Below are 27999 nucleotides of genomic sequence, written 5' to 3' on the forward strand. Positions count from 1 at the left end.
GCACACAAGTACCTGTGAAATACTGATTATATTTCTATGCTTTTATAGCAATATAATACTTCATATGAGACTGGGAAACATACTGTCAAACATTTTAAGTTACCTGTACACCTACATAGCCTATTTATGGAACAGGAACGCCTTGTTGCTGCTTACTTAATCCACGACTTACCAGTCCCACAGCAACATAATAAATGCCCAGAATCCCACGAGCTTTTCTTTCGCTCTGGAAACAACACAATCGGATAAAGCTCATTTTATAAACACTAGAATTGCATTGCAATATCCATATATATATTAAGAAAAACTTCTACCTTTCATAAATACATCATACACAAAATATGTTCCCAAAATACATTCATGCGTTTTCTCCATCTAAGATCCCTGCTTGTACCCAAAGCGTCTGTAAGCTGGGAAGGGCAATCGCTGGGCAAGGCCTGGAGACAGGCTCCTGTTTGCAGGTGGCTCCAAACCCAGGTGGAGGTTGTGGAGAAGCCTTTGGCGTTTGGGTGGTGTTGGGGTTAACTCCTGCATCAGTGGGTCTAATCCTGCCTCCCTGCAGAAACAGGGCTCTCCTGCATGCTGTGCCCTATCAAAGCTGCACCAGCTGCCCACGTTTTAGCAGCCAAAATCCACGCTCCGTCTCAACCCTTAGCACTTCTAGTTTTTCCAGCGGTTACGGGAGATACTCAAGTCTCTCCCAGTGCTTGACAGAGGCTGGGAAAGCAGGGCTTTGGAAGCGGGAAGGTCACTACCTGGCTTTGGTGGAAGGGGATCTGTGAATGGAAGAAGCTGCTTTCTTGACCGCCGTCGACCTGAAGGTCGAGAACGCTCCCAGCGCTGCCATCCCTGTCTGCAACAGGAACGGCTTCACATCTGCTCTGAGAGTCTTTGCTAATGAAGGAAACAAAGGCCCAGCCCGTGCCCATTTACGAAAGCATACACAAAATATACAAAAACATCTACGGAGTAATTCTAAGTAGCAGCTGGCACAAAAGAAGCGCCAGCGTTGCAGCTCAGCGATGCGGGTCCCATGCCCGTGAGCGTGGTTTATACAGTGTAGGACTCCAGGGGCCGGCCACAGCCCTCCCCCGGAGCTGTACCTGGATCGTGTGACTGTGCAAACACAGGCAGACTAAGCGCTAACCTCGCCTGATCTGGGTTAAGAGGGAAACCAAACACACGCCCGCCCAAATTCCACTTTTTCCTCCCCTGGTCAATATTGCAAGTGCACATTCAAAGGTCATTTTGGGAACGCTGCCCTCTCTACTTGCAAGCAGGCCAGTTACAGGTCAGCATCCCCTTTCCACAAGGCAGTCTGTCGTTAGGGCAAGCTATCCCTTAAGCTTAAGAGACAAATTAAATTCATTCTGACTTTTCTCATCTACCCAAACTCCATGTCTTTACAGGGTAACCAAAGAGAAGCATTGCATAGATCTGTATCTCACGTCTTCCCGCACCCAACAGCAAGAAGTTCAAGTTTTGCAAAATACATTACAAAAGGCATCAGCTTTAAACAATGCAAGAAAAAAAAAAAAATGAAGTGTCACCACGGTGTAAACTCTGCAATGAAATGAGGCAGTGAACGTACAGTGCTCGGCAGCTCTCGGGGATGGCTGCCTGTAGTGTACTGATGAATTTGCTAGACAAATCTCCTCTCAAACTTATCTCCCATTGCACAGTAATAGGAATTTGCATAATTAGATCACCTGCTCCCGAACAAAAGGAGCGATGCTGTGTGTCACAGGAAGGAGGAGGACACTGTTGGGGCCATCTGCTTTACATACAGTAGTTTACGGGCCAGTCATCCTCTCTGCAATGCAGACTGAAGGATAGCAGGGCTCTTTTCAGGCTTAGGAAGTCTCAACAGAAGTTTTGCTACAGTTGGCTTTACAACTGAGATATTAGGGCCCAGATCCTCTGGTGGTTCAAACCCCACATGCTCCATTGGAGTTACTGGTGCTTATTTCCACAAGTGGAGAATGCGGTCCTTGCTTGTCACAGACAGAGAATAAAGCTACGGTAGCCCTTTCTTTAAATAAAATTAAATAACTACATATGGCATCAGCACACAATTTTAAATGTGCTTCTGCTGTTAGGAAAATAGCAAGCACACCAGTGGTTAATTAAATTATTTACCTTGAACTAAAAAAAAGTGATACTACTATTAATTTAAAAACCCCTAGGGACTGCATAACATCTTCTCATCATATTTTTGAGACTGAGAAAGTCACTTGCACGCATACAGCACTATATATCCTCTTCAGCCGGCAGCGAAGGTTTGTGTTCCTGGAGGTCACAGTTGCCATTTTCAGATGCATCCGAGCTGCCCGGAGCCGACTCTGGTGGCGGGGGTTTGTAGAGTAGGCAGGCGACTATAAAGAAGGTTGTCCCAAGCACCTGCAGCCATGAAGACATTCCGTTACTTTCTGCTCCCCCCGCAAAACCAGGCACCTAGCCCTCATTTGGGCTGAGATTTGCTGACTAAGTTTTGGGGAAGAGATGATGCTGAAGGCCAGCCTGGGCAGCAGGCCAGCGGCACAGAGTCGGAGAGGGCAAAAATCTGAATTTAGCCAGCCTCATAGCAATGGGACAGTGAGAATTTGGAAAGCTGTTCGGCCCCCCCCCGGACACTTGGAGCACAGCGCTGTGCGGACCGGCACCGCCTGAGCCATTTGCTGGAAGGTTTTTGAAAGCCTCTTTATCACAGCAACTGTTAAACACTGCTATCTAGGGCAAGTGTTTGTTTGGGAGCAGTTAAAATGATGGTTTTCAGCTAATAAATAAGAAATATAGAGCTAAGCTCTCTTATTTTCTAGCAGTGATCAGGGAAGGGTTATTTACAGCCTGTCTACAATGCCATCCCTCACTCTCACTAACACACCGCGGTTATATATTTTACTCCATTTCTAGAAAAAAAATCACTTTGGTAACTGTTGGGAGAAAAGGAGGTATTTCAAATGGCGCAACAGAAGCTGTTAAGCCTAGAAAGTAATGAGAATTTAAGAGAATGATGGTGCCTGGAGCTCCATTACCTAGCAAGAAGCAAATGGAGCTTTCGCCTTCCCTGAGGACATTTCTTGTGTGAAGGTCTAATTTGGGCTGGGGTGAGGAGCAGATCAGGACAACCCAATTTTGTAAAATTCTCTCCCAGAGCAAAACGCTGTCTGCTAAAGACCTGCTCGCTTTATCAGAGAGTGAAGTTAACAGGCAGCATCACCTTGTAGACCAGTCCAGCGATGAGGGTGTATCGGCTCATGGCTGAGTTCTGGTAAACGTAGCAAGAACCTTGCTCGCCGCACTGGTCCTGCCAGAGCAGGCAGGATTTATCAATCATGGACCCAAAGGCGATGGGGCCAGGGATGCCTCCTGCGGGAAGAGAGAGTGGACCTTCAGTTTGGGCAGCACATATGCACCAGCCTTGCAAGACACAAGGTGCTTGCAGAAAAGCATCAGGCTCTGCTGCTACCGTGATTAAGCAAACTCATCCTGCAACATCTGTGCCCAGAGCCACAAGATACCCAAAATACACTGAATTTCAAGATCTGAGAGTCCAGCAGGTCTTTTGACCATCCTGACCTACAACGTTGCACAAGAGTCAAGAGACAAACACAGGAGCTTCAATGCCTCTGCTCCTTTTTTCTTAAAATAAGGACACGTTGCCCAAACGTTGCTCTTTGACTCCACCTGCGATACGTTACAGAATCCTTCATTCAGTTTGCAAACCCTGCGCAAAGGGAATTAGGTTTTTCTGAATGACAGCAAGCAAAAGAAAACATCCTCCTTTCAACAGCGTGTGTCCTACCCCCTTCCTTCTTTTCCAACCCAACGTGTTTTATTCTTAGGCAACAGCTTGGCACACGCTCCACAAAGCCAACGGACCATACCGATGCCCAAATTCACTCTGTTCCATACCTAGCGTTCGTACTACAATCCACTGGATCCCGAGCGCGAATGACCTTTGCCTGTCAGAGACGCACCTGGGGAACAAAAGGGGACTGTTTAAAAACGCTGCCAGGCTGCACGGCACGTGCCCACGGCTTGAGCCAGCAGGATAAAGCGGAGAGGTGGATATCGGGGCTTCTTGCAGGGCTGGCGGAGGATGAGGAGATCCCGTGCTTACCGCAGAGTGGCAGTCAGGGCAGGAATGCTGCTCAGGAAGGTGAAGAGGATCACCACAAACATGAAGAGGAGGAGCAGGGGCCGTTTCGCACAAGAGGAGGTGCATTTCCCTGCCTCTGCGTTGCCAGGGCCGGGCAGGAAGGTTTTCTCAACGCAGCTACACTCGTGATAGACCTGGGAAAGAAAGGCTGGTGGGCGCTTTGCCAAGGAGAGCACGGTGATAGACAAACCTCTAAAAAGACAGACATTCAGGGAGGGCAGAAACCAGCCGGTTTCGCTCCCAGAGCAGAGTGAAGCAGAAAGCAAGCTGCGTTCTTGACACACCTCTGTTTCAAAACAGGTTATTAAATAAAAGACATTAACTTTGCCAGGCAGCCCTTGAACGCTGAATGTCATCATTACCCTTCTTAAGCCTTTGTCTGTCTCTATGACCAACACGCTGGAAGGACGAGGAGATGCATCATGTGCACTGAAGACCCAAACTAAGGATTGGGGCAGGAATTAGGTGCCTACCGATCTCCCCGCCTGCCTGGGTGATTTACTACAGTGAGTTTGACCTGGAGTGAGGCAAAAACGGTTGGACACATTGAGAGAAGCAAAGCAGGGCGGCCTCAGGGTACCTTCTGCCTTCATCCCAGGTGGTGCCCGAGAGCATCCATCCTGCATTGGGCTTTTACGCTGATTTGCAGCAAAGTTCAAACCTGTCGACGCTTTTGCAGAGCCAGCCAAATCACTCCAAAGATGTGCCACCACCTTGTTAACACACAGCACTTTCAGACATACCTTCTTGCTGTTCCTGAGGTTTTCAGACACTTTTTTGCACCCGGCGTGGCAGGGAGAGTAATACATAATGCCATCGCTCCCGCAGACAGGGCTGTAGGTCTCCTGTAGACAGCCACACTCGGCGTTGCAGGCTGCTGTCAGGTTTAGGTGGCCACCAGGCAAAGCACTAAGGAAAACACAGGAGCAGTCAGTGGGGAGGCACTGAACAGTATTTTCCAGGAGGAAATGGGTAGAGCAAGAGAAGGAGAAGGTGGGACAGTAGGAAACGTGGTGGATCCCCAAGTAGCATAAAGCCAGGCTTGGGAAGGGTTTTATCTCACCCAATTTTAACCACGAACAGGAATCAATCATGCCCTGGAGTTGTCTCTTTCCCACAGCTACCAAGGGAATTTAAGTGACCCACTCACAGGGAGACACCTCCATTTGGAGAGGAGATTCCCCCTTTTAGTCCAGTTTATCCCACTGGCTAGAGATGTGATGCCCTGTGAAGGCAACTGAAGAGCAGAGTATCTCACACTCTGGCGCTGCTGATCTCCCCTCCCTCACTAAAGAGGAAGCCTCTTCCATAAACTCCAACGAGATGCAAAAATTAGGACATCTATATTCTGGGTCTCACCCTCAGTATCTGCCTGCAAGACTGACAGGACATCATCTTGCATCACCAACACATTCACACACAACTACCACCAGCCCCATGTGTTTGGAGTTATCCTTCTATTCTGACCAGGGCCACGCAGCACAAGACAGATGGGATAATTGTTATTACCTTCCATCGTACATCTGGGTTACTCCTGCCATTGGCATGTTAGGGCAGTGAATAAAAAAAATGAATATAGCCAGCAGACTTGACACTGTGCAAAGTAAACACAACTTGATGATTCCTGAACAGCGGAGTTTAAATTTATTCACAAGGAATCCTCCCAGGAACGTGCCTCCCCCTCCGGCTGGCACAACCAGATAACCTGAAAAAAAAAAAAAAAAAAAAAGGGACACCCCCCCCAACAAGCAAGTTTAGAAATGTCAGGCAGGAGTTTTCATGTCTGAATACATTAACTGCAGTGTGTCTGCACGAGAATAACCCTTTGGTTGCTGTGTGGCTTCTTGGTGGGAGTTCAGTGGACTTCGCTACAGTAGGTGGTCCTCCGTAACAGCTCAGGTAACGTGACATGAGCTTGGTAAGGCAGCTTCTCCTGGGCAGAGATCTTAAAACAGACCCTTTGAGGAGCACATCGTGAGCATTGATGCTTGTTGGACATCACCTCCTCAGTCTATGATACGGCAGCTAAGTGAGGATCTTCCCAGTTTCAGGATGCTGACAAAATAAGTCCCCCAATTCAGACAGTCCTCGTTAGAGGAAACGTTTAATTAATGTTTTCTGGTAATGCACTAGAAGGAACAGACTACAGTTATTTTGCCTTCCTCTAGAGGGTAACAGATGGCTACAGAAGTGACACGTTTCTTCCTGATGTCAGTAGATACAGCTCTGAAAATGCACTTGGTACAGATGTGCTGATGGAAACGATCCTATCTAACTGCTCTGTAAATGAACTGCAAAGAGCGTTTGTCTCCATTCTAAATGAGCTACAGTGCTCTTATATTTGTAAGCAAAATGGGAGAACATTGCAAAAACCTGGTTTTCTTACCAAAAAAGGTAGCAGCTTCAGAGGCACTTAAACTAAACTGAGACTCCAAGAACTTGGGTCCAAACGTGGACATCCCAGCAATAAGGGTTGCTTCGGTCGCTCCTGCTAAGCAGAGGAAGATGAAGGTGGGGTTCTTCAGAAGCAGCAGTACTGACCTGCGAAGGACAAATATACTGGAATTGAATCACTGTGGCACATTTTGATTTTAGGTCTGTCCCCTAACTTCAAGTCAGAAGGACCACATGTAAGATGAGGCAGCATCCCACCATGCTGCATCTCTTCGAAACAAAAAAACAAAAGGGAACTAATTGGAGTTTGAAAGAGCAGCAAGTTTCTCCACTCACACTTATCGAGTCCTACCAGCCAAGGAAGGATGCTGAGGACATCCTCGCTTCTCCCTACGTACCTGCACAGAGTAGATACTGGTGCTCTGGGGGAGATAAGTCTCCATTGCAGGTGAGGATTGACAGTTTGTCCTTAAAATCTGCTTTTATATATAAAGTCTCTCATGCACCAACTTGCTCTGGCTTTTGTTCCTACTGGGTGTTGTCCTGACTATCTTCAGGCACCTAACACATGTGCTTACCCTGGCCATCTTTTATAGCCCCGTTGGCTACAGCCAACCACCAAGGAAATCTGAGGAACATCAGCCAAACAGCTAAAGCAGGAGGGAATAATCTGGGACTTTTCTCTGTGGACCTCATGAGGGCACCAGCTGGGTCTATTTATCTCATGTGCATGTTCAAAATGGAGATCATTTCAATGGTCAATCATTTCAAGGTTTTATTAGTCCCTGATGGCAGTTACTCCTGACTCAAACAACCAAAAGCAGGGAACAAAGTTGTGTTACATCCTCACGTACGCACATGCTACTCATGGGCACCCACATCGTCATGAGAATAACAATCTCTGATAACCATGGACGTTTTGCAGCTTGGGGGAAATACCAAGCAAGCCTTTCTATATGGAGGAAGCACCTCTGAGACACCTTATATCCCACTGGGAAACAGAAAGCAATCTTCCTCCCACAATCTAAGCACAATTTTATTTTAAGCTTAATGTATAAGTTGAGCAAATACATTTTCTTTCCAACCCACTGGGATTTAGTAGAGAGCCATAGATATGCCTGAAAAATTGCCACATGTCATTTATATGCGGAAAGATGATCCAGCAATGATTCCATCTTGGAGACACAGAAACGCCCTCGGGCACATGGGATGGTCTCAATTATCTCTCGCTATCTCGGATATTGGGCTAAGAGGGTTGACACTGCTTTGCAGGGAGCGTTTTGTAACACACTTGAAATTCTGCCGCATGACTTTCCCCAAGCCTAGCCCGGACCAGTACCACAGATCGTCTCGGTTCCGAGACGGGCACAACTCTGTCATCCCGCAGTGATGGCAGCGACGGGGATACTGCGGGATGCTCGCTGAATTGAAAGGCACAGTCACTTACCACCTACTGCTTTGGAGGAAATGTGAAATCAGAGAAAACCTACTGTAGTACAACCGAGTGAGAGACGTGCTGAGGCTCAGCATCAGATTTATGCAACTTTATCCACATAAAGTGGAGAATTTCATTATACCAGAAGAACAAAGAAGCTGAAAGACAGAAATACCACACATTCCTACACCTTGATTAGAGGGGGCTTTATACCAACCATTGTCTAGTTGTTGGGATTAGTTTAATTTACTAAACTATTTTCCAGGAATGATCTTTAGAAGCACAAAGCCTAATCTCTCAGCGAGAAAACACTTCTTGTGGACCTCGTGGCTGATGTGGAAATGGTACAATGCCTTCACCTTTTTACAATTCAAGAGAAAAGAGAGAAGTTGTCCCCTGGCAGTAATGTGACTTCATGTCTGTTGGCCAAAGGTTACAGGCTAGACTTGCAGATAGGAAAATGCAGAGGAACTCCTTTCAGTGCTAAGAGTAAGGATTTACTCACATAACTTAATCTGTCTGTAGACAGAAGATGTAGTTGTGAGGAGCTACGGCATATAAAACCTTATCAAATTCAATGCAGACCTTTTCATTACTATCAGTAGGATTTTAAACACACCCAGAAACCACCTAACTCTTGAATAGTCTCGACTGTCCTCAGTTCTTGCAGCCAAGGGGATTTCAGGATGCTCAGCACTGCCAAGAGAAGAATCCCACCATCTATAAAAGCCTGATCCTGTAAGTCTTTACTGATATGGGCACATATAAGTACTCTTTCCCTATGTAATGGTCCTGCTGAGTAGTCTGGACCACCTGTACAATCAGAGCCTGCTCCTCTGAGGAACACTTGCATGCCCAGGACACCCCAGACTGTAGCAGAGTCCAGCCACAAGCTAATGAGCCGTTAACGATAGAGAGATATTTATGCAATCTTAGGGCGTGTCAATGGGGACTTTTCCAGCACAAAACGACACCGACTGTCACGACCACCAAGGGGACGGAGGGCAGCACGTACGTCCCGCAGGAATGTAAACCAACCTCCCTTTACAACGCACGGAAGCTGCAGTAAAGCCACGAGACAAACCAAAGCACCCCCCTGCCAACTAATCCAAGAGGGATGAGTGAAATATAGACAGCAGCTTCTCGTGTTGAAGATCAGGCCTTGACAGACCACTGAGTGATCCTCACAAACTCCATCCCATAGCTCGCTAGGACAAAGCCTCCTCTCCTGGCACAGCTCTGCGTGTCTTCTGTTTGAATCCCTCTACGCTGACAGCAGGGGTTATTTCATGAGAGCAATCATATGGAACCAGAGAAAGGAAAATGCTATTTTATCAGGCCTTTTCAACCCAAGAATTACAACAGAAGTCTCTTCAGGGCAGAGGATTAAGCTGCATGGGCTGCATTCCCGTAAGCTCCTGCTCTTAGGCAGCACTGTGAATACAGCAATTCATTAACGCTTAGAAAGGACCTGATGGCATGGAATAGTATTTTATTTCATCAGTATTTCTGCTTATCTTTGTGAGACTCTTACTGTCCATACTGTGAGAAAATGCGTAGCACCCGATCCCTTACTAAAACAAAAGCAACGGTGTCCTTTGGCCTCGCTCTCCAGCCTGGTCCATGTGTCCCCAAGAGCTGCACGTACAGATGTGATCTCCTCTTTAATGCAAGTTTCCAGAATAGCAAGCCTTTAAGGCACTTCCCTTTTATTAATCAAAAGCAGGGAACACAAAAGTCAGTTGGGTTTTTGTTTTCAAACGAAAACCACACTAAGGTCTGGACTGATCTGAATTGTTTGATATGAGTTGCCCACCTTTGGGTATTTGTTCTTCAGCAACGAGGGGTGAAAGAAGATGCTCCCGGAGGAGGACTGCCTCCATACCTGCTGTCAGACAGCCTTCACCGAGAAACAGTGGGAGCTTTGTTCCAGATAAGCAAGAAAAGCATCAACCACTGAATTTCATCCCTCTCTGCTACCCTGTTTGTGTTGGTTTTAGTCATAACCTTATCATTATTTAAATGCAGGTTTTGAATTTAATTTCCGTGCAGAGAGTAAGCCATGACCTCGGAAAATGGCACCCAGTCAAGAATGCCATTTAATAACAGTATTGAAATCTGTTCAATGTAATATTCTTCATAAAACTGCCTTAACCCCTGGTAAACTTCCTGTGAAGTCTCCAAGAACTTCAGACCTATGCGAGTAGTTGCGTTGACACAACACAGATCGACTGCTGCTGAAAACTCCCGTACTGAGCACCTGCTTCGATTCTCCTCTGCCAGCACAAAGGCAAATACCACAACTAAAGTTCAGAAGTAATTGCTAGCAGCGGCACGGCGTTTGGCAACATTGAATGTTTGCCTTTGCATGGGGCAGCTGTCACACACGGATGCAAACTCCTCCCTAAGAACGGTCCTGGGAGAAACACAAAAAAGAAAAACCCGCTTATTGACTGCAAGCTCCGAAAGGAATTGATACCCAGATATCTCTGCAACATCGAGAGCTTGCTCACCAGCTAAAGCCAAGCTGTAAATAAAGCAGCACCTCTCCCCCTGCCCTCCATTTAAATACAGCTCAAAAAAAAAAAAAAAAAAAATCCTAAAAGATCTCAAAGATCCATAGCAAATGTTTCCAGGTTAAAAGACCACATTTTATTTTGGCCACTTGCTTGTTCCCACCCAGAATCCCTTTAAAACATTTCCTACCAAACCTCCTTTGGTGCAAGCGTGCTTGCCCACACCACAGAGCCAAGCAGCAGCCCTGTGATTCAGCGCTCTGCTCTGTCACTGCTTTGCGGGAGACATAAGAAGTAGTAACACATAAAAGGTGGCTGGAAGATGCAAAGGCAAAAGGAAAAAAAACCCAGGAAACCAAGAATAAAAGAGGAAGGGAACTGAAAGCTACAGTACAGGATATCTTGTTCCCTGGATTTGGAATGGAGCTGTAAGAGTCAGGGGTTTTGTTTCCTCTCTTTTTTCATTAAAAGGAAAAAACGGGGATCTAACACAAGCAAAAACAGAGGAAAGGAAGAAAAGCCCCGAGGGGATGGAGAGGACGAGACATCAGATGACACCCAGTTGGGCCAGGTGAGGCCAGACACCAGCAGACGGGAAGAAATAATGCTGCAGGGCAGAGGGAATGAGATGGCAATGCCTGCGCATCTCCCATCCCCTAAAGGTTGGCACCAAGCCACTCTCGGTGAAACTTGGCGCGTTGCATATGACTGCAGGTGGATCTTCACACGCGGACGTCAGCTTCTGAAAACCACAGACAGGACCAGCCGCTTGTCCCCTGCTCTCCCACGCGATCCTCAGCACAATTTCTAGTTCAGCCCATTTGCCGAGACCCCCCCAGCCGCTGACAGGACCCGGCGCTTTGCAATTTCCTCTGCAGGAACGCGTCATTGCTACGTTTGGAGATGGGCAAAACCTTTTAGCTAGCATCGGAGAAAGCAAGCTCAGTTTGGGCCCGTTGTTCTTGCTTCTGGGGCTCCCTGAACCTCAGGCGTGGGGTGGTTTTCTCACCGAGGCAGATCTTTAACTGTTTTCCCGAAGTCCGGATCCGACGCTTTTTTGTGGCTGCCATCCTTTAGCTGATGAGCCTCTGACACCCTCATAACGATATACCGCTGGGATCCTGAAAACGAGAGGCAAACGGGAACAAGGAGCATGCGAGACATGGGATGCGGATGCTACCGAAGCGGTGGATTTGCAGGGGGGAAAATGCAACGTGACATCCTCCCTCCGCCAACCCCTGCAAGGGAGGAGCAGGGAAACAGGCAGCTGGAAAGCCGCAGGGGCGAAATCCGTGTAGGAATTCCAATTTAAACACTGGAAGCTCTTCCTCCGCCCCGGTGTCCCCAACTACACGCGTGCATAAGGATGCAAGCCCCAAGGCGAGCGTTGAGTCCTGTGCAGTCCCAGCCCCAATTCCCTCGAGCTTTGGGGGGGTCCACGTACCTGGGAGGCGCTGGGGGTACCCCAGGATGGGGATGGAGATGAGGAGGGAGGCTGCTCCGGCCCCGAGGAAGCCGATCCACCATGCCCCCACCCACAGCGTGTTCTCCGGCGTGATGTCGATCCTGTAAGAAACGAAGCCGAAAGGACACAAGGGAGAGAGGCGGCGGTTTGAAACGGAGCGGGACGGCTCGGCGTGCCTCTCGGGGGGACACGGGGGGGGGGACGTCAGCGAAGGAAACCGAGCTCTGGCCTCTCCCGTGGCAATCTGCTGGGGATGCCGCGTCCACCATCCCTCTTGCCACACCACAGTGCTGCCTGCCTTACCGGAGAGCACGATGCTTAACGAGCCCTGGAAACTACCGTTTAATTCTCTCCTTCTCTGGCTTGCATAATCGCTTCTCCCCATTTCATTTGCACTTTGGGGGTCGCTACGATCCTTGTTCCACCCCGGAGCCACCCTTTACAAGAAAACGGGTGGAAATAATCCATTCCATCCCCTAGAAACCCGTTCCCCCTTTTTAACCTATTCACCTGCCAAAGAGCCTGTAAGGAGATAAGAATAAGTTACAAATACTAGGAAGCAAGGAGGGAGTAAGCATCCTGGCTGGATCACCAGGAGGACGAGCAGCACTGCTGGTAGCATTGCCTCATCAGGGAACTCATTCAAAAAATTCACCTGCTGCTCATAGCCTCATTAGCGCAGGCAGTGCAGCGTGAGGAAGGATTTAAGCTGACAGGTTTGTCAGCAATTTTCTTCCAGCGACAGCACTAATGCAAGCCACCCCTTCAGCTTCGGCCCCCCCGCAGAAACACCGCTGAACACCATGGGCACGTTTCCACCCAGCCACCAGGTCATTTCTCCAGATTATTATTTTTTTTTTTACCCCAAAGGAAACACATAGCATAAAGGAAAAGGAACAAGATTATTTTTTAGCGACTTACTCTCTGCCAATTTCAGTATAAATATTTAGAAACATTCCTCCTACCAGATAACCCGCTGCAGGCCCAAGGATTGCAGCAGTGTAGAAAACAGCTGAAAGGGAAAAGAAGCCGTGTTAGACAAATAGCAGCATTCCAGCCAGGGATGCTGGGGTGCTCAGCATGCCCTGCCCCACCACAGCAGCCCAATTCCCTCCGGGATCCGGGATGCTCAGCCTCCTGCCACCTCGCACCCCTCTCCCTAAGCCACTGAGAAACAAAGCCAGTTTTAATAAGTTTTCATCTTATGTCCCAGGGCAACTTTTGCATCCAACCTGGGAATTTTTATAGCATGGGGCAGGCAAAATTGGTTCAGGGGAAAACCATATTTAGCAGGGATGTAGCTGACCCCCCTGCCACATCCCAGCTCCCAGCGGTGTGATGAGCAGTGGTGTTGTCTCCCCACTGACAATACCCAATGTCTACGCTAAATGACGCACCAGCGGCACTTATTTTGGTTTGCTGTTGTGGAAACACCATCAACTTACTGATGATCTCCTTCTCTCCCTGCACAGCCTTCTGATACAACAGTACGGGCAGACTGCTACGTTTTGAAATGGCTAAAAGGTCGTCCCTTTTAGCAGTTTCACCGAATGGGACTGGAAGTATTTGGCAATTGCCGAGCGATCAGCAATCGAGAGCAGAGCGAGCTGAGCCTCTTCTCTTGGCTCTGCTTTGCACCAGCGGTATCTGAGCAGCCCAGCGACCGTCTCTGCCGTCCTACGGCACTAAAGGGGTGATGTCCCCTTGCACGGACAGGGTACGGCCCCACGGTTGTTTGCCAGAGATGCGAATGCCACACACGCACCGGGGCACGCTGGAAGATCTCCCCAGCTGGCCCCATGCCGGGAGCAGGAGGCACCTCCTGATCTGCACGGCGTGCGTTGCAGGAGCAAAAATACCCAGCTGCACTTATGGTTCCTGCCTGTAAATAATCAAAGCCGCCCCATCAGCTGCCACTTCTCTCCGATTACCACCTCGCCCGTTATCGGGAACAAAAGACCGGGAGCACCTCTTGTGAAACTGCTCAACGTGGCCTGTTGGGTGCCAAGGTTGATGGACCGGTTCTCCCTCCCATCAGACCGACTCGTGGGTCCGGGCTGCCCCTCCGGCTCTACTCACCAATGTACACAGGGGAGTAGTTAGTCTTGACGTTTTCATCTAAATAGGTGACGCCGAGCGTGTAGAGCGGCGTGGCTCCCATCCCGTGCAGGAACTGCCCCAGCATGAAGACGAACCTGTAGCCGGAGAGGCTGGAGGCAACCTGGGCGCAGGGCAGGCTCTGGTTCCCCCCGCAGACGCCCACCTCGGCCGCCGAACGCGTCTCGTACCGCCCCGTGGTGAAGTGGGGCAAGGCGAAGAGCAGGGAACCCAAGCCCATGACCAGCACGCCCCAACCCAGCCATCGCGGTTTGTGGCCGTTCCCCCCAAAATAGCTGACGAAGGTCAAGCAGACGCACGCCGCGATGTCGTAGGAGCTGGCGATCAGCCCGCTCTGGTAGCTGCGGAGGTCGAAGCGTCGCTCGATGGAGGTGACGACCGTGTTGATGAAGCCGTTCACCGTCATGCCTTGCAAGAAGGAGGCCACGCAGAGGAAGAACAAGACGCCCTTGGACGTGTTAAAGAGCTGTAAGCACCCGGGGGTGAACCCCCCCCCAGCCGCACGCCAGTTCCTCCCCGTCGGCCGACACGTATTTAATCCCTTTGCCAAATCGGGTCTCCTCCTCTCCGGGGGTGGCGGAGCAGAGGGGCTCGGCGCACGAGTCGGAGGGGCTGGGCGCGCCGGAGGATGCCGTGCCGTTGCTCAGGGGGGTCCCGCACGCCTCTCGCCCGCTCGGGGCATCGAAGGTCCGGCCGGCCTCGCCGGGAGGAGGAGAGGGGCGAGAGAAGTCGAGCGTCTGAGCGAAACAAAAGCCGTTTTCTCCCGTCGAATTCCGGGGCATTGCCATGAATGGGAACGCAGAATCAAGCGGCAGGTCGAGGTGGGCCTGGCGGCCGGGGTGGCTTCGCAGGGCGGCGAGGACCTGCCTATCCGGGAGGTGCGGTTTTTTGGCGCTTACATCAGCAGGGAGATGGCGAAGGTCTGAGCCAAGACCATTCTGATCTGCGAAGAGAGAATTTTTACACATGCCTTTATATAAAACCACGCTCAAAACCCTCAAATATTGTTCCTTTCTTTTTTTTTTTTGTTTGTTTTAAGTAAGTATGAGCGTTTCACTCTGCAGTTCAGCTGGATGCGTGCCCTCCACCATGGGGTTTGTTGGTACCTCAGGTATCGGGGCACCATTAACATTACAGAAAAGAGCAAAACATTCAAGAGCATTAAAAAAAAAGCACCTCTATAGGCAGTCTTCCCACCGGCTGAAGCCCCTTATCCCTCCTCTCAAAAAGACCCTGCTTAGACACCGGACCCTCACAACCTCCGTCTCTCTCCTTCCCCCTGCAGAGAACGGTGTGCACAGCTACAAGTTTCCCACTGTTAAAAGTCCTTTGGTCTCTCTTTCACACTCTGCCAATAACAGTTTATAATTATCCTGAAAAGTTTCCACAGTCAGACTGATTTTATTCCAAGCCCTCAGATCTGTTTACAACTATTCAGTAAAATCCTTTCTATAACTAATTAGACTACATGCCATTTCAGAGAGAGCTGGAGGGCAGAGGCAGCTGACTCTAACCTGATTACCGATGCAGACTGCCTTCTTTCAACCAGTTCCTGTGCATCGCAGCACCTGATCATGCCAGCGACCAAGAGTATTTTTTCTTAAATGCCTTGGCTGAACTGTAAATGATGAAAACAATAAGGTTCTCCCTTGAATACTGGCCTTAAGTGCTCGACAAATGCTAGGCAAGAACAGTTTTATTCATAGAGAGAATCTTCAAAGCATCCAGTATTTCCCAATATTTTTTGCCAATATCTGTTCGAGAGGTTCCTATAAAAATGTTCCTCTTGAGATGGCAATCAGCTTCATCAGCAGGGAACGGGGAAAAAGGGCATTTGTTTCCCCAATAAAATGAACCACGTTCAGATCGCGGTAACCTGGGAATATCGCAGCCTTTGATGAAGGAATTAACACTCATCTGCGTGTTGCTGGAAAGACTTACTGACATTTGCTTGGTAGATCACGGCGTGCACGAGCACCGATGTGGTTGCCTGTACCGGCAGCTCTTGCAGGCACCGGGGCAGGAGGACTCGGCAGAGTGTGATGCTTGGAAGTGGCATCAAGGTCCTGCTCCCACCCCAGAAGGGCAGAGGATAGACCAAGTAGGCAACCAAATTTTAAACATCCAGGTCAGTAGTGCTACAACAGGTCTGGTCCTTAAGGTAATTTAAACAAACGAGATCCGCCTTTCATTGGCAAATAATTCCATCTTAATTACCCTGTCTGGGGAGCAGAGTGCACAGAATATTTCGGGGTCCAGATTTTAGTTGGAATTTGATGATAGCGCAGGGGCAGGGTGAGCTTGGCAGCCAGAAGGGCACTGCTTTTCAGGTCCACGCTAGACCCCTCCGGGTAACTTCTACTTTAGCTGGCCGAGCGCAGTGCAGGATAACTTTGATGTGGAACGTGTACATGCAAACAACTAACTGCAGGCATCGAAATTTTTGCTGCAGAGACAGACCGTTGTAATGTGTTGGCACAAAAAGACAATGCCTTGGATGCAAGGCTATATTTTTTCACCTTTTCGTCCCTCCAATGTTCTTATGACTTTTACAGCTCTAAATCTGTTTTCTCATCTTTGGATGCAATATTGGAAACAATAAATAAGAGTGCTTTAGCACTCTAACTTTATTAAAGCCAGAAGTGATTATTGGGTACTGCATCAGGCTCTAAGGGGCGGAACTGCTCCTGTTACCCCGGGGTAAATCAAACAGCAGCCGGCTGACTTCAGCTGCACGCTTCCCATCTCAAACATAAGTCAGACGTTACATTTGACTGCACTTGTAAAGCAGGTTGTTTGGCTAGGGATTGATTTTGCTATCACTGGTTTCGGTACATAGAAAAAGCCCACCTCTGTCAGTCGGCTGATGCCAAGCGCTCCCAAACTGGCACACCTTCATCCTGGAGGAAACACTCCCACTGCCTCTTTACCAGCACTGGCATATCTCCTTTGACACTTCATGAATATATATTGACATTTTGATATTTCGTGAGTCAGGAAAGAGATTACAGCCTTTCATTAAAGTTTCCTTTTCCTTGAAGTAGCAGGAGTCTGGGCCACCAGCCCCAGGTGACCACATCACCCTCCCCTTCAACCCCGGTTACCCTTAGTTCTAATTAACAGTAAACGCAGGGTGAAACATTTCCAGGGAAGGAACCAGTCTTTCCTCCAAGCAGCAGATGTTTCCCCTGCCCCAGAAGCCTTCTCTGCCCCCAAAGCCCTCGTCCTGGCCATCTCCCGAGGGACCTGGGCTAACGACTTGTACCCAGGTGCTGCGGGCAGGAAGCCCGTTCCTGCTCGGTGCTGTCCACCAAGCTGCTTTTTATCCCTTAAAGTATTTATAAACTGGCAGTGACATATTCACTGGGAATATTAGCTTTCATAGGAGCCATATGCCACTTTAGAGGACAAAATACAATCTAGAGGGGAAAAAAATCCCAACCAACTTCACGCACTTCCTAATCATTCTTATTCATCTCAGCCATCCATTTATTGCTTCCCATTCATCTCTGTTTTTAATGACGCAGCTGGTGATTTCTTGCTTACATTGAATCAGTCCCAATGCTATTATCTCGCAGCTATAGATTTACTCATTTTGCTGCAAGATTTTAACTCGTTTTTTTTCAGCTGTACAGCTGGTTCCAGACTGCCCACATTACCAAGTCAACACAACAAAAGTAGCAAGGCAATGAAAGCATATGATTTGTATTTCGTGATGAAATCTGTAAAGACTTCCTCTGCTAATATTTAGCATTAAATCAATAGTAAAACTTACAAGCTTTTCATCAGGTGATCATTGAAAAAGTCACAGGACCAATTAAAAACATTTTGTGTCTCTGCCGAGGACTGCGATTAGATTAATGTTACAAATTAACTCATAACTGACATGCAAAATAATCCCATTTGCTGAAGCATGCCCAATAATAGTTAATCTTCCCTTTCACTCTATGGTTTTTGACTTTTATAGGGTATTATTGTGGCAAATAACATCTATTCATAACTTCTGCTTTCCATAGCCGAGCACAGTTTACGGTTTATGAGCAGACTTAATCATTTTTTCAATTCTATGGCATACATGGAGATATTTGCTAAGGAAGATGAAGGAGGGATTAAAAAATGATCAGAAAATGTACTGTAAACCAGGGAGAAGCAGCCCCAGGCAATGCGCCGGGCGGTCTCAGTTATTCTCCCTGATGTGCGAGTGAGCCTGACCTTGCTAAACAGATACTTTGACTTTGGGAAAGTCCACATCCAAGTACCAAGCTCACGTTACTGCAGAAAGGGACAAATTCATCCGGGTTTGTACATTTAATTTCTCTTGGTAACACACACTGAATTTTTCTCAGATAGTTCGGCTTCAGAGGATTATCAGTATTACTTCTGTCATGGCTGATAAACACCATATGGATCAAGCGTAATCCACTCACTGGTTTAGGAACGGGGAAGCCTCCCAGAAGCGAAATAAATCCACGTCCCAGTCCTGTGAACGGGGCTTGCCCTCAGAGCGCTGGTTCAGTTAAAGGGAGATAAAAGAAAGCATGGAGTGATCGGGTTGTTCATGTGCAACACTGAACCGTTTTCCTGGCAGCTGAGGAACTTTACCCAGCTCACACAAAGTGTGAGCCTTGCATTTTTTAGCACGCTTTTAAAAAGCAACCCTTTGGTTCAGCGATACAGAGGATGCTGCTATTGCCGGGAGCGGCATCGGGACCAGCCTGGAGCCTTTCGTAAGCAATTCCTACAGGAACAGCATCGTCCTGCACACCCAGAAACATTTCAGGAATGAGAAACACACCTAAAGAGCAGGCAGCTGACCATATATCCAACGCTGTGCCCACCGTCAGTGCTGCAGGGACAGCTGAAGTGCAGGGGAGGAGGTATCTAGAAGCGGAGGGCGATAGGAATACCCTGGTCCATCCCTCATGTCAGAGATTTGGTTTTACATATTAGTCCCACCAGAGTCTGAAGAATGGAAGGTAGCAGTAGAAACTGGCTTTAAATTATCACAGGAGCAAGGACACATTTATAATTAAATACATTCCAAATAGTAAAGCTTAACACTCACAAATCCTTTGTATGTTTTCCAAGCACCTTCCATTCGCTGGCAAATTAATACAATAATATGCAAGAAATGAGGAAGGTGGCTTGGATAATTTTCAATTAGCTGCTTGAAAATGCTTTGAAGATAAATCTAGCCAGATTCTCTGACTTTACTTACTTGTTCCAGCTTATCTGTGCAAACACAATTGGCTGCAGCTGCCTTAGACCATCTCTAAAAACTTGCAGTGCCAATGCACAAAGCACATTTAACCGGGCCGCTATATTTTGCGATAGCAAAGATTAGCCAGACAAAAGATTCTTTTATGCTGTAATACCTAACTCCCTCTCCCTAATGTCACTCTTGCTTTAATATCTTTTTCCTACCCATGAGTTCAATCAACGATGAGAAAGTTTTCATGCTGGCACAGTACTGTGCTCTCCAGCCACCGTCACTGCCCATGGAGCCGGGTGTCTCCCTGGCTCCTCCAACGCACACACACCACCGGCATATTCCCAAAATCTAGCCCTGCCCACAGCATGGCATTGTTTTCCATCATTTGGATTCTTATGACTCATTTGAGGATGTTCAATATTCAGGATAGTTTCTGCATGAGCTGTTAGTCAGCTTTTCCCAATGATTACCAGTTAGTTCCTATAGGTATCCCTTCTTTGTTTCCATACAGAAGACACAGATTCAGGCAAACTCTTTAAGATATAAGAATTGAAACAAAATGAGCAAAACCCAAATGAAGAACATGAAACACGATTCTTTGCGGCTTCTAAAAATAAAATAGATGTAATATTTGCAATAAAAATGCAAAAAATGCAACATCCTGTATTACGCAGTGCAAGGATGCTGAGTATGGGATAAATATAATAGAATAATGCTGACATCTACTCTTTTTCATCCCCCTGGTTTGATTAGTATGAAGGCAAAAACAAAAAGGGAAAACCAGAGGAAATCATATCATGAAACTTTGTGGAAGCCATACCATAATATTGTACAGAAGTACTGCATCCTCCTCCTAAACAGAGGGCAACAGTCATTTCTAGAGTATCAAAGTCTTTCCATAGGCTTTTTTCTTACATCGCTGCTGGATAACAGCCTTTTCATTGAGCTGTCTCCTTCATCTGGCATTTTTTTTTCCACTGAATGATCAATTCATGTATTACACCAAGCTGCACGCCCCTTGCAGGGTATCGGGAATCTATTTTTGGCTTGATCGTAAAAGCAAAAGGAGAAACACAATCATGCTTGGGGCCAAAACTATTTATACCCTAACTCAGCCCACTACCCTCCTTTCTACTGTCAACTATTCAAAAAACCTAGAGAAATTTGCACATTTCCACAACTGTGTTTTTTCCTCAGAACGCCCGCCGTGCCTGTGCTGCTGCGGACTGTGAGCGAGGAGCTGTTAGAATTGGGTTTCACATGAACCCTCGCTGTTGAAGAACCATTCCTTCATGGAGTCTTAATGCCTTTTTCCTTTCAAATGGATCACACAGATCCAAAATTGGAGATGAAGTACAAATCCTAAATCCCTGATTTCTGCTGCAGCATGGGAAGAAATCTGTGTGAAATCCTGGGGCGTTACGCAGTGCTGGAAAAGGGAAAGGTCTGGCATGGGGCACAGCCTCCATGCTGTCGCTGGACAAAGGGGATCGGAGGTCAACTTCCAAATTACCTAGTACTTCACTTTTTCCTGAGACAAGATGGCCTTCCAACCCCTCTTCTCCATAGCAAGTGGACTTTCTAGGGAAAATCATGTACCACGAGGTCATATTGCTCTACCGGCCAACGACAGTCTTTAGCTTGAGCTTTCCACGACAAGTTCTCCAGCTCAACCCCATGTTGGTGGGCTGGATGCCCACCCGTTCCTCTCTCAAACCGGACAACACAGAGCCGAAGGGAGCACATTAGAAGAGCCAACGCATCACAGAAAAAGAAACTCGCTGATCGCCAGCGTCCCCTGCAACGGTCGCCATCCTCAGCGAGCGCAAGAGCACGCGAGTCCACGAGACGGGCAGAGGGTGGAAACCCTGCGTCAAGCGGGAGCACGAGAGAGACAGAAACTACAGGAAGGATTCAGCTGAGGGAAAAGTATTTCCCACACAAGCCCACGTTTTTTCCAGATCAGCAAGTAACAGCTTCCCCAAACAGCCCCCGGAGCACAAGCTCACTGGTGCACACCGCTTAGCCTGGATCTTGTTTAACATTCAGCGATGCTCTCTAATCCTCTTAGGTATTAGTCTTGAGATTCCTGCCAAGCACGGGAACAGCACAGCCTCCCAGACAGCACTTAAATGAACTCACTGCTTGAAATGGGTGACTCCAGCTGTTCATTTTTGGTTAACCTCAGATTAGCACCTAGGAAGTCACTATGGCACGCCAAATGCAAAGTTAAATAACCCCAATTCCTACGTCTCAGGTGACTCCCTAGGAAGTTGTTCTGCATTAAGACTGGGATTTCTCTCTCTTAATTACTTGTTTAAAGTTAAGTACCTAATCTGAGTTAGGCATTCCTATTGTCTCGCTGTTGCCCACTGCGAGATGATCCCATTCAGGTTATCTACAGCCCTCAAGCCACGTCTTCACAATCACTATTTTGTGCATTACTAAATCACCCATTACTGCAGATACGATCTGGAGCAGGAACAGGCACATAATCATATTTCTGTTGGATTAGCCAAGCATATTACCCCGAGCTTATTCTGGCCTCATGTTGGCTACCACAACACAAACAATATTTGATCTAGCACAAAGCCAGATGGTGCAAAATTAACCCTTTCAGCACAAACTTGACGTGGCACAAGGGAGTTTGGACAAGATGAGCGCACAGGCTCATGTAGCAGTAGGACTTCTGACTTGGTGTACGCAGCCTCTAAGTTTCCTGACACCAAGTACTCCCCATCTGCCCTCCAAAGAGGAGCTAAACGAAAGCACCATACTTCGTCATGTTTCATCCACCTAGAATAAACACAATGTCAGCTTGCAGTTAATTTGCATTTGATCATGCAATACCCTAGATCTTGACACACTATGGTGTACTTGGGGATTTTTTTGAAAAGGGCACATCCCTATTATGTAATCGAGAGGAAACGATGACCACTTTCAAAGGGATGACTTCTCTTCATTCTCTGACTCAAAATCCCAAACCAGTACCATAACCACAAACTACAGTTACAACAACTACGAGTCGAAGGGTAGGAACCCAGACCCAAAGGGGAATGGGACAAAACACGAGATCAGCACGCTGGCAGCGTGCAGGGCTGCTGACCACTGCCACCAAGGATGGGCAGAAGAAGCCAACCTGAAGTGACACCTTCCTTAGAAACCTCAGATCCGTTTCAACGGCGAGTCCTCGTGCTGCAGGTTCCTACAGTAGCTACGGCAAATGTCTAATGTAGAAAGCACTGAGAATCTCAAGGACGGCCACAAAGCACAACAGGTTGCAAACGGGCAGGTATACCTTGGCTGTGCTGTCCTCGGCTGCCTGCTTCTTCCATGGCTGGCTGCATCTCAATAAATAAAAATCCCCGCTGATCGGAACGGGTGAGACTCCACTGATTCCTTCGAGAGATGCTGGTGGAAAAATGCTGAGCAATACCGTTCTGCATTAACAGGCCTCTCCAAGAAACCCAGCTCAGTATGAAACAGCAATCCCACAGACACACGCGTCAATATACGTACTAATGTATAGAGAAAGATGCGTACACAGGTGAGCGCACGCTCTCTGCAAGCACCACGCGGTTTGCAAGCTGCCCCTCTCGCGGGCTGGCATGTCTTTCATCTGACAACGCTCAATCAGGTCAGTAATTCATTCTTACTGCCAGGGAGCAAATTGCTGCCAAATGGTGTTTCTTCCTGAGATAAAGGAATAAACAGGCATATAATGTTCCCATTGTCAACCCAAAACATCTGCTGGAATTCAGAGGGGTTTGCTGTCCGTGTGCAATGTGGAGACGGCTTCTACTTTGTACCCTCCCTTTTCTCACGCATAAGGAATCGCAGCGTTAGACAGCAGCTGTTGGAGGACAGATTTACTTGGAAATCTGAAAACTGCCTTCAAGGGATCCCTGCTTCCACGCAGCAGCGTAGTGGCATTTCCATTTCTGGCTCAGGAACTTTTTAATTTTCCTTGGTTAGGACCTGCTCGCATCCTACAGCCCCCACCAAGGTGCTACGAGAAACGGCCACAGCGGGATAACCTTGTTCTTGGTTATTACCTCGAATGAGGTCACTGAGGACTGACTTTTGATCAGTGTTCCCTAAGAAACAATGGGCCTGATCCTGCCATCGCTGCTTACCCGTGAGCAGTGTTTGCTCACACAAGCCATTCAAGCGGGGTTCCCGACATCACTCACAGAAAGTAAAAGGTAATTCGAGGGAATAAAAATCAGCTGGTTTGTGGCAGTAGGCAAGGAAGTCTTTTTATTGCCTCTTGAAAAAAGGCAATATTTTAAATTTTAAATTATTTTAAAACAAGAATATTGGAGACAGATAATCAGGCTGGATACCTACTTCTCACTCCTTTTAATTCAGTTTCTTCAGCATCTTAAAATACTCTTTTCAAAGTTTTCTGCCAAATAAGAAGAAAATACTCAACACTAAAGGGATCGCATTGATCAGGTTACAGCAGGACTCTAGAAAAGGCTGATACTGTTGTAACCAAGACCCACATCTGGCTCAAAGGATCTAAATCCTCCTCGAGACTGAATCCGCTCCAGCAATACAAAGAAGACCGTAAAGTTGCTTTGAAAGCACTGTGAGGAAATCCCTTTTTTGGGGGAATTCTTATGCTAACATAAAGCTCCATGGCATCTGCCCTGTCCTTGATTATGCTGAAGCGGTGCAGGATCAGATCGGTCATGGAGGGAAGGCGTTAGCAAGCCCTTCCAGCTAAGGCAAGGTAGAGCAGCCTTGCAGCTGCTCCGACTTGCGGCCAGGACAAGGGCTGAGCTTCTGTTTTTCACAGGGCTTTTAAAGCAAAGGAAATCTTGAATTAAACTTTCAAATCCAATTTCTTTGGAGTATGGTAAGCTAAAAAGATTGGTGCAGTTTTCCAAGGAGAGACCACGAGGGACTAGAAAATCTAAAGAGCTTGTGTCCTTCAGATGTTTTGCAGACTTATTTCTGTGTCATGGGTTGGTATCATTTATCAGAACTCTAGAATCTAAACTTATTTTTTTAATTCCTAATGCCATCTAGAAAAATAAACTCCTATGTCATAGCATACCCAAAGCACTTGAATTCACAAATATAAAGCCATAGCTATAAAAATGCCAAAAAGTACTTTTTCTTGGATTTTTTTCAGCCAGAACATTGCAAAGTCAAAGTATTTTTTTGGGGGAAAAAAAGTGTTTGGCCTTGCTTTTTCAACATGAAAATGACTCCCTAACTCCTTCAAACCACTGGACGACAGTTAAACAAAGCTTGTCAGCACTTCATTTTCTTTTTTGAAGCCACCAAGCCAAGCTCTGAGAATTCAAATGACTGAAGATTATTGATGCCATACAGCAATATACTTTATCCATTAACAATAGCAATCAAATTCAGTTTTAGTGTAATTATACATATGTCAGTGGAATAGCACAAGAGAAGAAATGGGACTAGTGTTTTCACTGCTCCAGGCATTTCAAAACCTGCTGGAAAGGCTCAGCACTTTGCTGAACAAGGCGAACAAGAATAAACAGAGTATTTCCCACCGCTAACATATTCCCATTGCTCAAGCTCATTTACAGTCTAGAAGTGGAATGACATTATTTTTGACAGCAGCAACACAGTAGTACCCCAGATTCAGGGGCACTTCTGCCTAAAGAGAGATTTAAGGTTAGAATAACATTACTCTGTTAATATTAAACACTTCACTGCCTCATCTCATGCTCTCCACTGTACTAACGAGAGGTCTGATGCAAAATCTATTAAAGTTAGTGGCCCTCTCCGAGTGCTTGTCTACAATCACTCATCACAGCTCCCGAAGTAGGATGGATGCTTTTGTCCGGGATTCATAAACCAGATGAAGTCCTTGACCTCTCTCAGAGCATTTTTTTCCCAGAAAGCGTTTGCAGAAACTCTTTGTTCTCAAATCCCCCAGTTCAGCATCACCACTCGTACGCTGGGAGGTCGCTCAAGGCCAAGACGGAACAAAACTAACTATAATCACGGGGAAGTCTAGCAATAAATCAGTTTTGAAAAGGGAAAGGAGAGCGACTCCAGGGTAGAAGCAGCCCTTGCATCGAGAGGGCTGGGAGAGCCAGGGAACCTGCCAAAGCACAGGCACAGGGAGAGCCGAGCTGCCACCGACCCCGCGGGCAAAGCCCCCGATCCTGCCGGTGGTGTGGTCTGGGCTATTACTGCTCCCAAATTCTGCTTCTCTGCAAAAGGATCAGCCCCCACTGGGCCAAGATAACGCGTTTTTTTAAAGTTACTAGGGAAGCACAATATGCTTTGGGGTGGCCACCGAAATCAAGACCAGAACGCCAATGCATTTCAGGACAGCCCACATCCCGACCACCCTGCGCATAGTTAACAACTCCCGCACATTGCTTTAACACAGGGACCTCGGTTTATTGAGCATAAAATCCAAAGGGGGAACCTTTCCCCTGAAATCGTACTCGGCATCTCACTGACCCACCAGCAACAAGCTATCAGCTCTGCTAAGTGGTTGCAGAGTCTTGCAAGGCTTTTCCACTGCTCACCGTTGCATTAATGGGATTCTGCCGAACGCGAACGTCCCAGGCTCTGAATAATCAACTTACAGGCAGCGGCTCAAAGAACCAGGTGAGGAAGACAAGAAACCCCAATGGTAAAGCAGAATATTTGGCAATCTGGCATAACGAGCACCTTCACCTGTGCGTTGTGACCAAGCCCACAGGCAAAGGCAGGTTTCTGGGCTTGGTACACTCAATTAAAATAAAGCAAAACAAGCACTCAGTGATGCTTTTTGGGGTGGACTGAGCAAAATAAGCAGTGTAAAGCAGAGCCATGATTCACTTTTTGTGCTACTGCAGGGTGTAAAGCCCCAAATTAGAGAGCAGGATCCTCCCCAGCATGTTCCATGCTGTAAAGGCACACACAAAAAAAGATTAAAGCTGCCTCGAGGAGTTTGCAATCGGAAATCATGAGGCACAGAGCAGCTGGATGCTGATCTCCCTAAGCCGGTGGATATTTCTTTTGTTAGTGGCTGATCCCATCTTCCCCCTTGCCTGCAAATCTCTAATCTTTGTAAAGATTTCTAGTAGGTATTTGCTCAGGTAGTTCCTAGTTTTGCTGGCCAAGAACGTCTAACCCTCGCAGGAATTGCTCCTTCCCATCTCACTTGTCACCCCAGGGTCACGCTTAATGTTTTTGCCACTGTCACTTTGCGGGTTGGATGCACACGTGCAGGGCAAATTAAGGCAATATCAGCGGAGCAGCTATTTCACAGGGCTTCAGACAACCCTGTCACGCCTGGACACGCTTGTCACACGCCAGCACACGCTTGTTGCACGCCAGCACGGTTTCGGCCGAGTCGTGGCAGGGCAGGTGGCTGTGGTCTGTCCCTCGCAGCCCGCCCAGCGCAGAGGGCTGCTGCTTCAGTTTCTGATCATTTTCGGTAGCCTGCAGGCTAGACCTCTTTGCATATAAATAGCAACTTTTTTTTTTTTTTTGTCTTTTCATTTTTTGACTAACCCTCTCTCCCCACGTTTCATCCTTTTTCTCACAACAGCTCAAAGCATCCTTCTCTAAAGATCTCTTTTGCGTTCGTTCCCCCTTAAATGCTGTCTTGACGTGTGTTTTTACAACCAAGCGGCACTATAGAAAGTAGGAGCCCAGAAATCAAAAAAAAAAGGAGGTGCCAGACTGGGATAACTTCACGTTTGTAGCGTGTTGCCTGGTAAAACCAAACAGCCTATAAAATGGTAATAAAACATTAATGCAACAAACTGATGCGATTAATGCCCACTTGCGCCTTTGGAGCTCTCAGAACTGAAAACCAGGGTTTTATTATAACAATGCTTTTGATTTGTATCACCTGGACAAATAGGTTAGTAAAAGTAATATAGGTCAGGCGACGAAAGTGCTCCGATTTCATTTCAGCATGCTGCCTGCTACTTCCTTCTCTAACTTCAGTTACTACCCTCGCGAAATAGGGATCGTTTTGTCATTAACACAGTTTTTACTTGCTGTAAGGATCATTTTGCCCTGCCACTTTACTAGTTTTTCTTATTTTCCGCCTTTTCTCTGCATCTTCTTCCCATAGAAAGGCAAGGTTTTGATAAAAAGGGGGAAAAAAAAAAACCACCCAACAAACCCAACAAACCACAGTGAATCAGTTCTAACGAATTTCAGCGACAAGGTTTTGAAGCATCACCAGCCATCGCTTGCAGACGGAAAATCTCAATGAGTTTCGCTATTTTGGTAACTTTTTCCCCCCTCCTTGACACAAGCCGGGCTTTTCCCCATCAAACCACCGATCCCCCCCCCCCCCCCCCCCAAAAAAAAAGCCCGGGGCTGGAGCGCTGCCCTGGGACCGGGCACCAAACGCTTTCCCCCCCCCCCCCCCGGGGGACCCCCGGCAGCCCCATCTCGGGGCTTTTCACCCCGCCGCGGGGGGGGGGGGGGGGGGGGGGAGCGCCGGATGATCCGCGCCCATTCCCGCCTCCTCGGGGCTCCCCACAGACACGTGCGGCACCGCCCGGTAGGTCCTACCATGCTGGGGGTCGGAGGGGTGTTGGGGTTCGCCCACCCCTCCCCTGCGGTGGCCCGCCCCGCGCCCCTCCATCCTTTCCCCCCCCCCCCCCCCCGGATCCCTTGGTCCCGCCGCCGTTACCTGCCGCCGGGCGCCGCCGCTGCCCTCTCGCCTCCGCCCCCCGCCCCGCTCCACAG

At 47.7% G+C, this 27999-nt stretch overlaps 1 protein-coding gene across 1 annotated transcript; it reads right to left on the reverse strand.

Moving 5' to 3' along the window:
• Positions 1–9: 9 nt before the first annotated feature.
• Positions 10–27997, reverse strand: SLCO4A1 (solute carrier organic anion transporter family member 4A1). Its single transcript, XM_030009516.1, is given in 13 exon segments — positions 10–2400; positions 3221–3369; positions 3916–3980; positions 4124–4296; positions 4906–5071; positions 5672–5867; positions 6549–6703; positions 11517–11628; positions 11952–12073; positions 12894–12984; positions 14052–14583; positions 14585–15033; positions 27944–27997. Coding segments are annotated over 12 exon segments (2205 nt in total). The 5' UTR covers positions 14879–15033; positions 27944–27997; the 3' UTR covers positions 10–2250.
• Between the last annotated feature and the right edge of the window lie 2 nt (positions 27998–27999).

Source organism: Aquila chrysaetos, chromosome 3 (genome assembly GCF_900496995.4).
Source record: "Aquila chrysaetos chrysaetos chromosome 3, bAquChr1.4, whole genome shotgun sequence".
NCBI lineage: Eukaryota > Metazoa > Chordata > Aves > Accipitriformes > Accipitridae > Aquila > Aquila chrysaetos.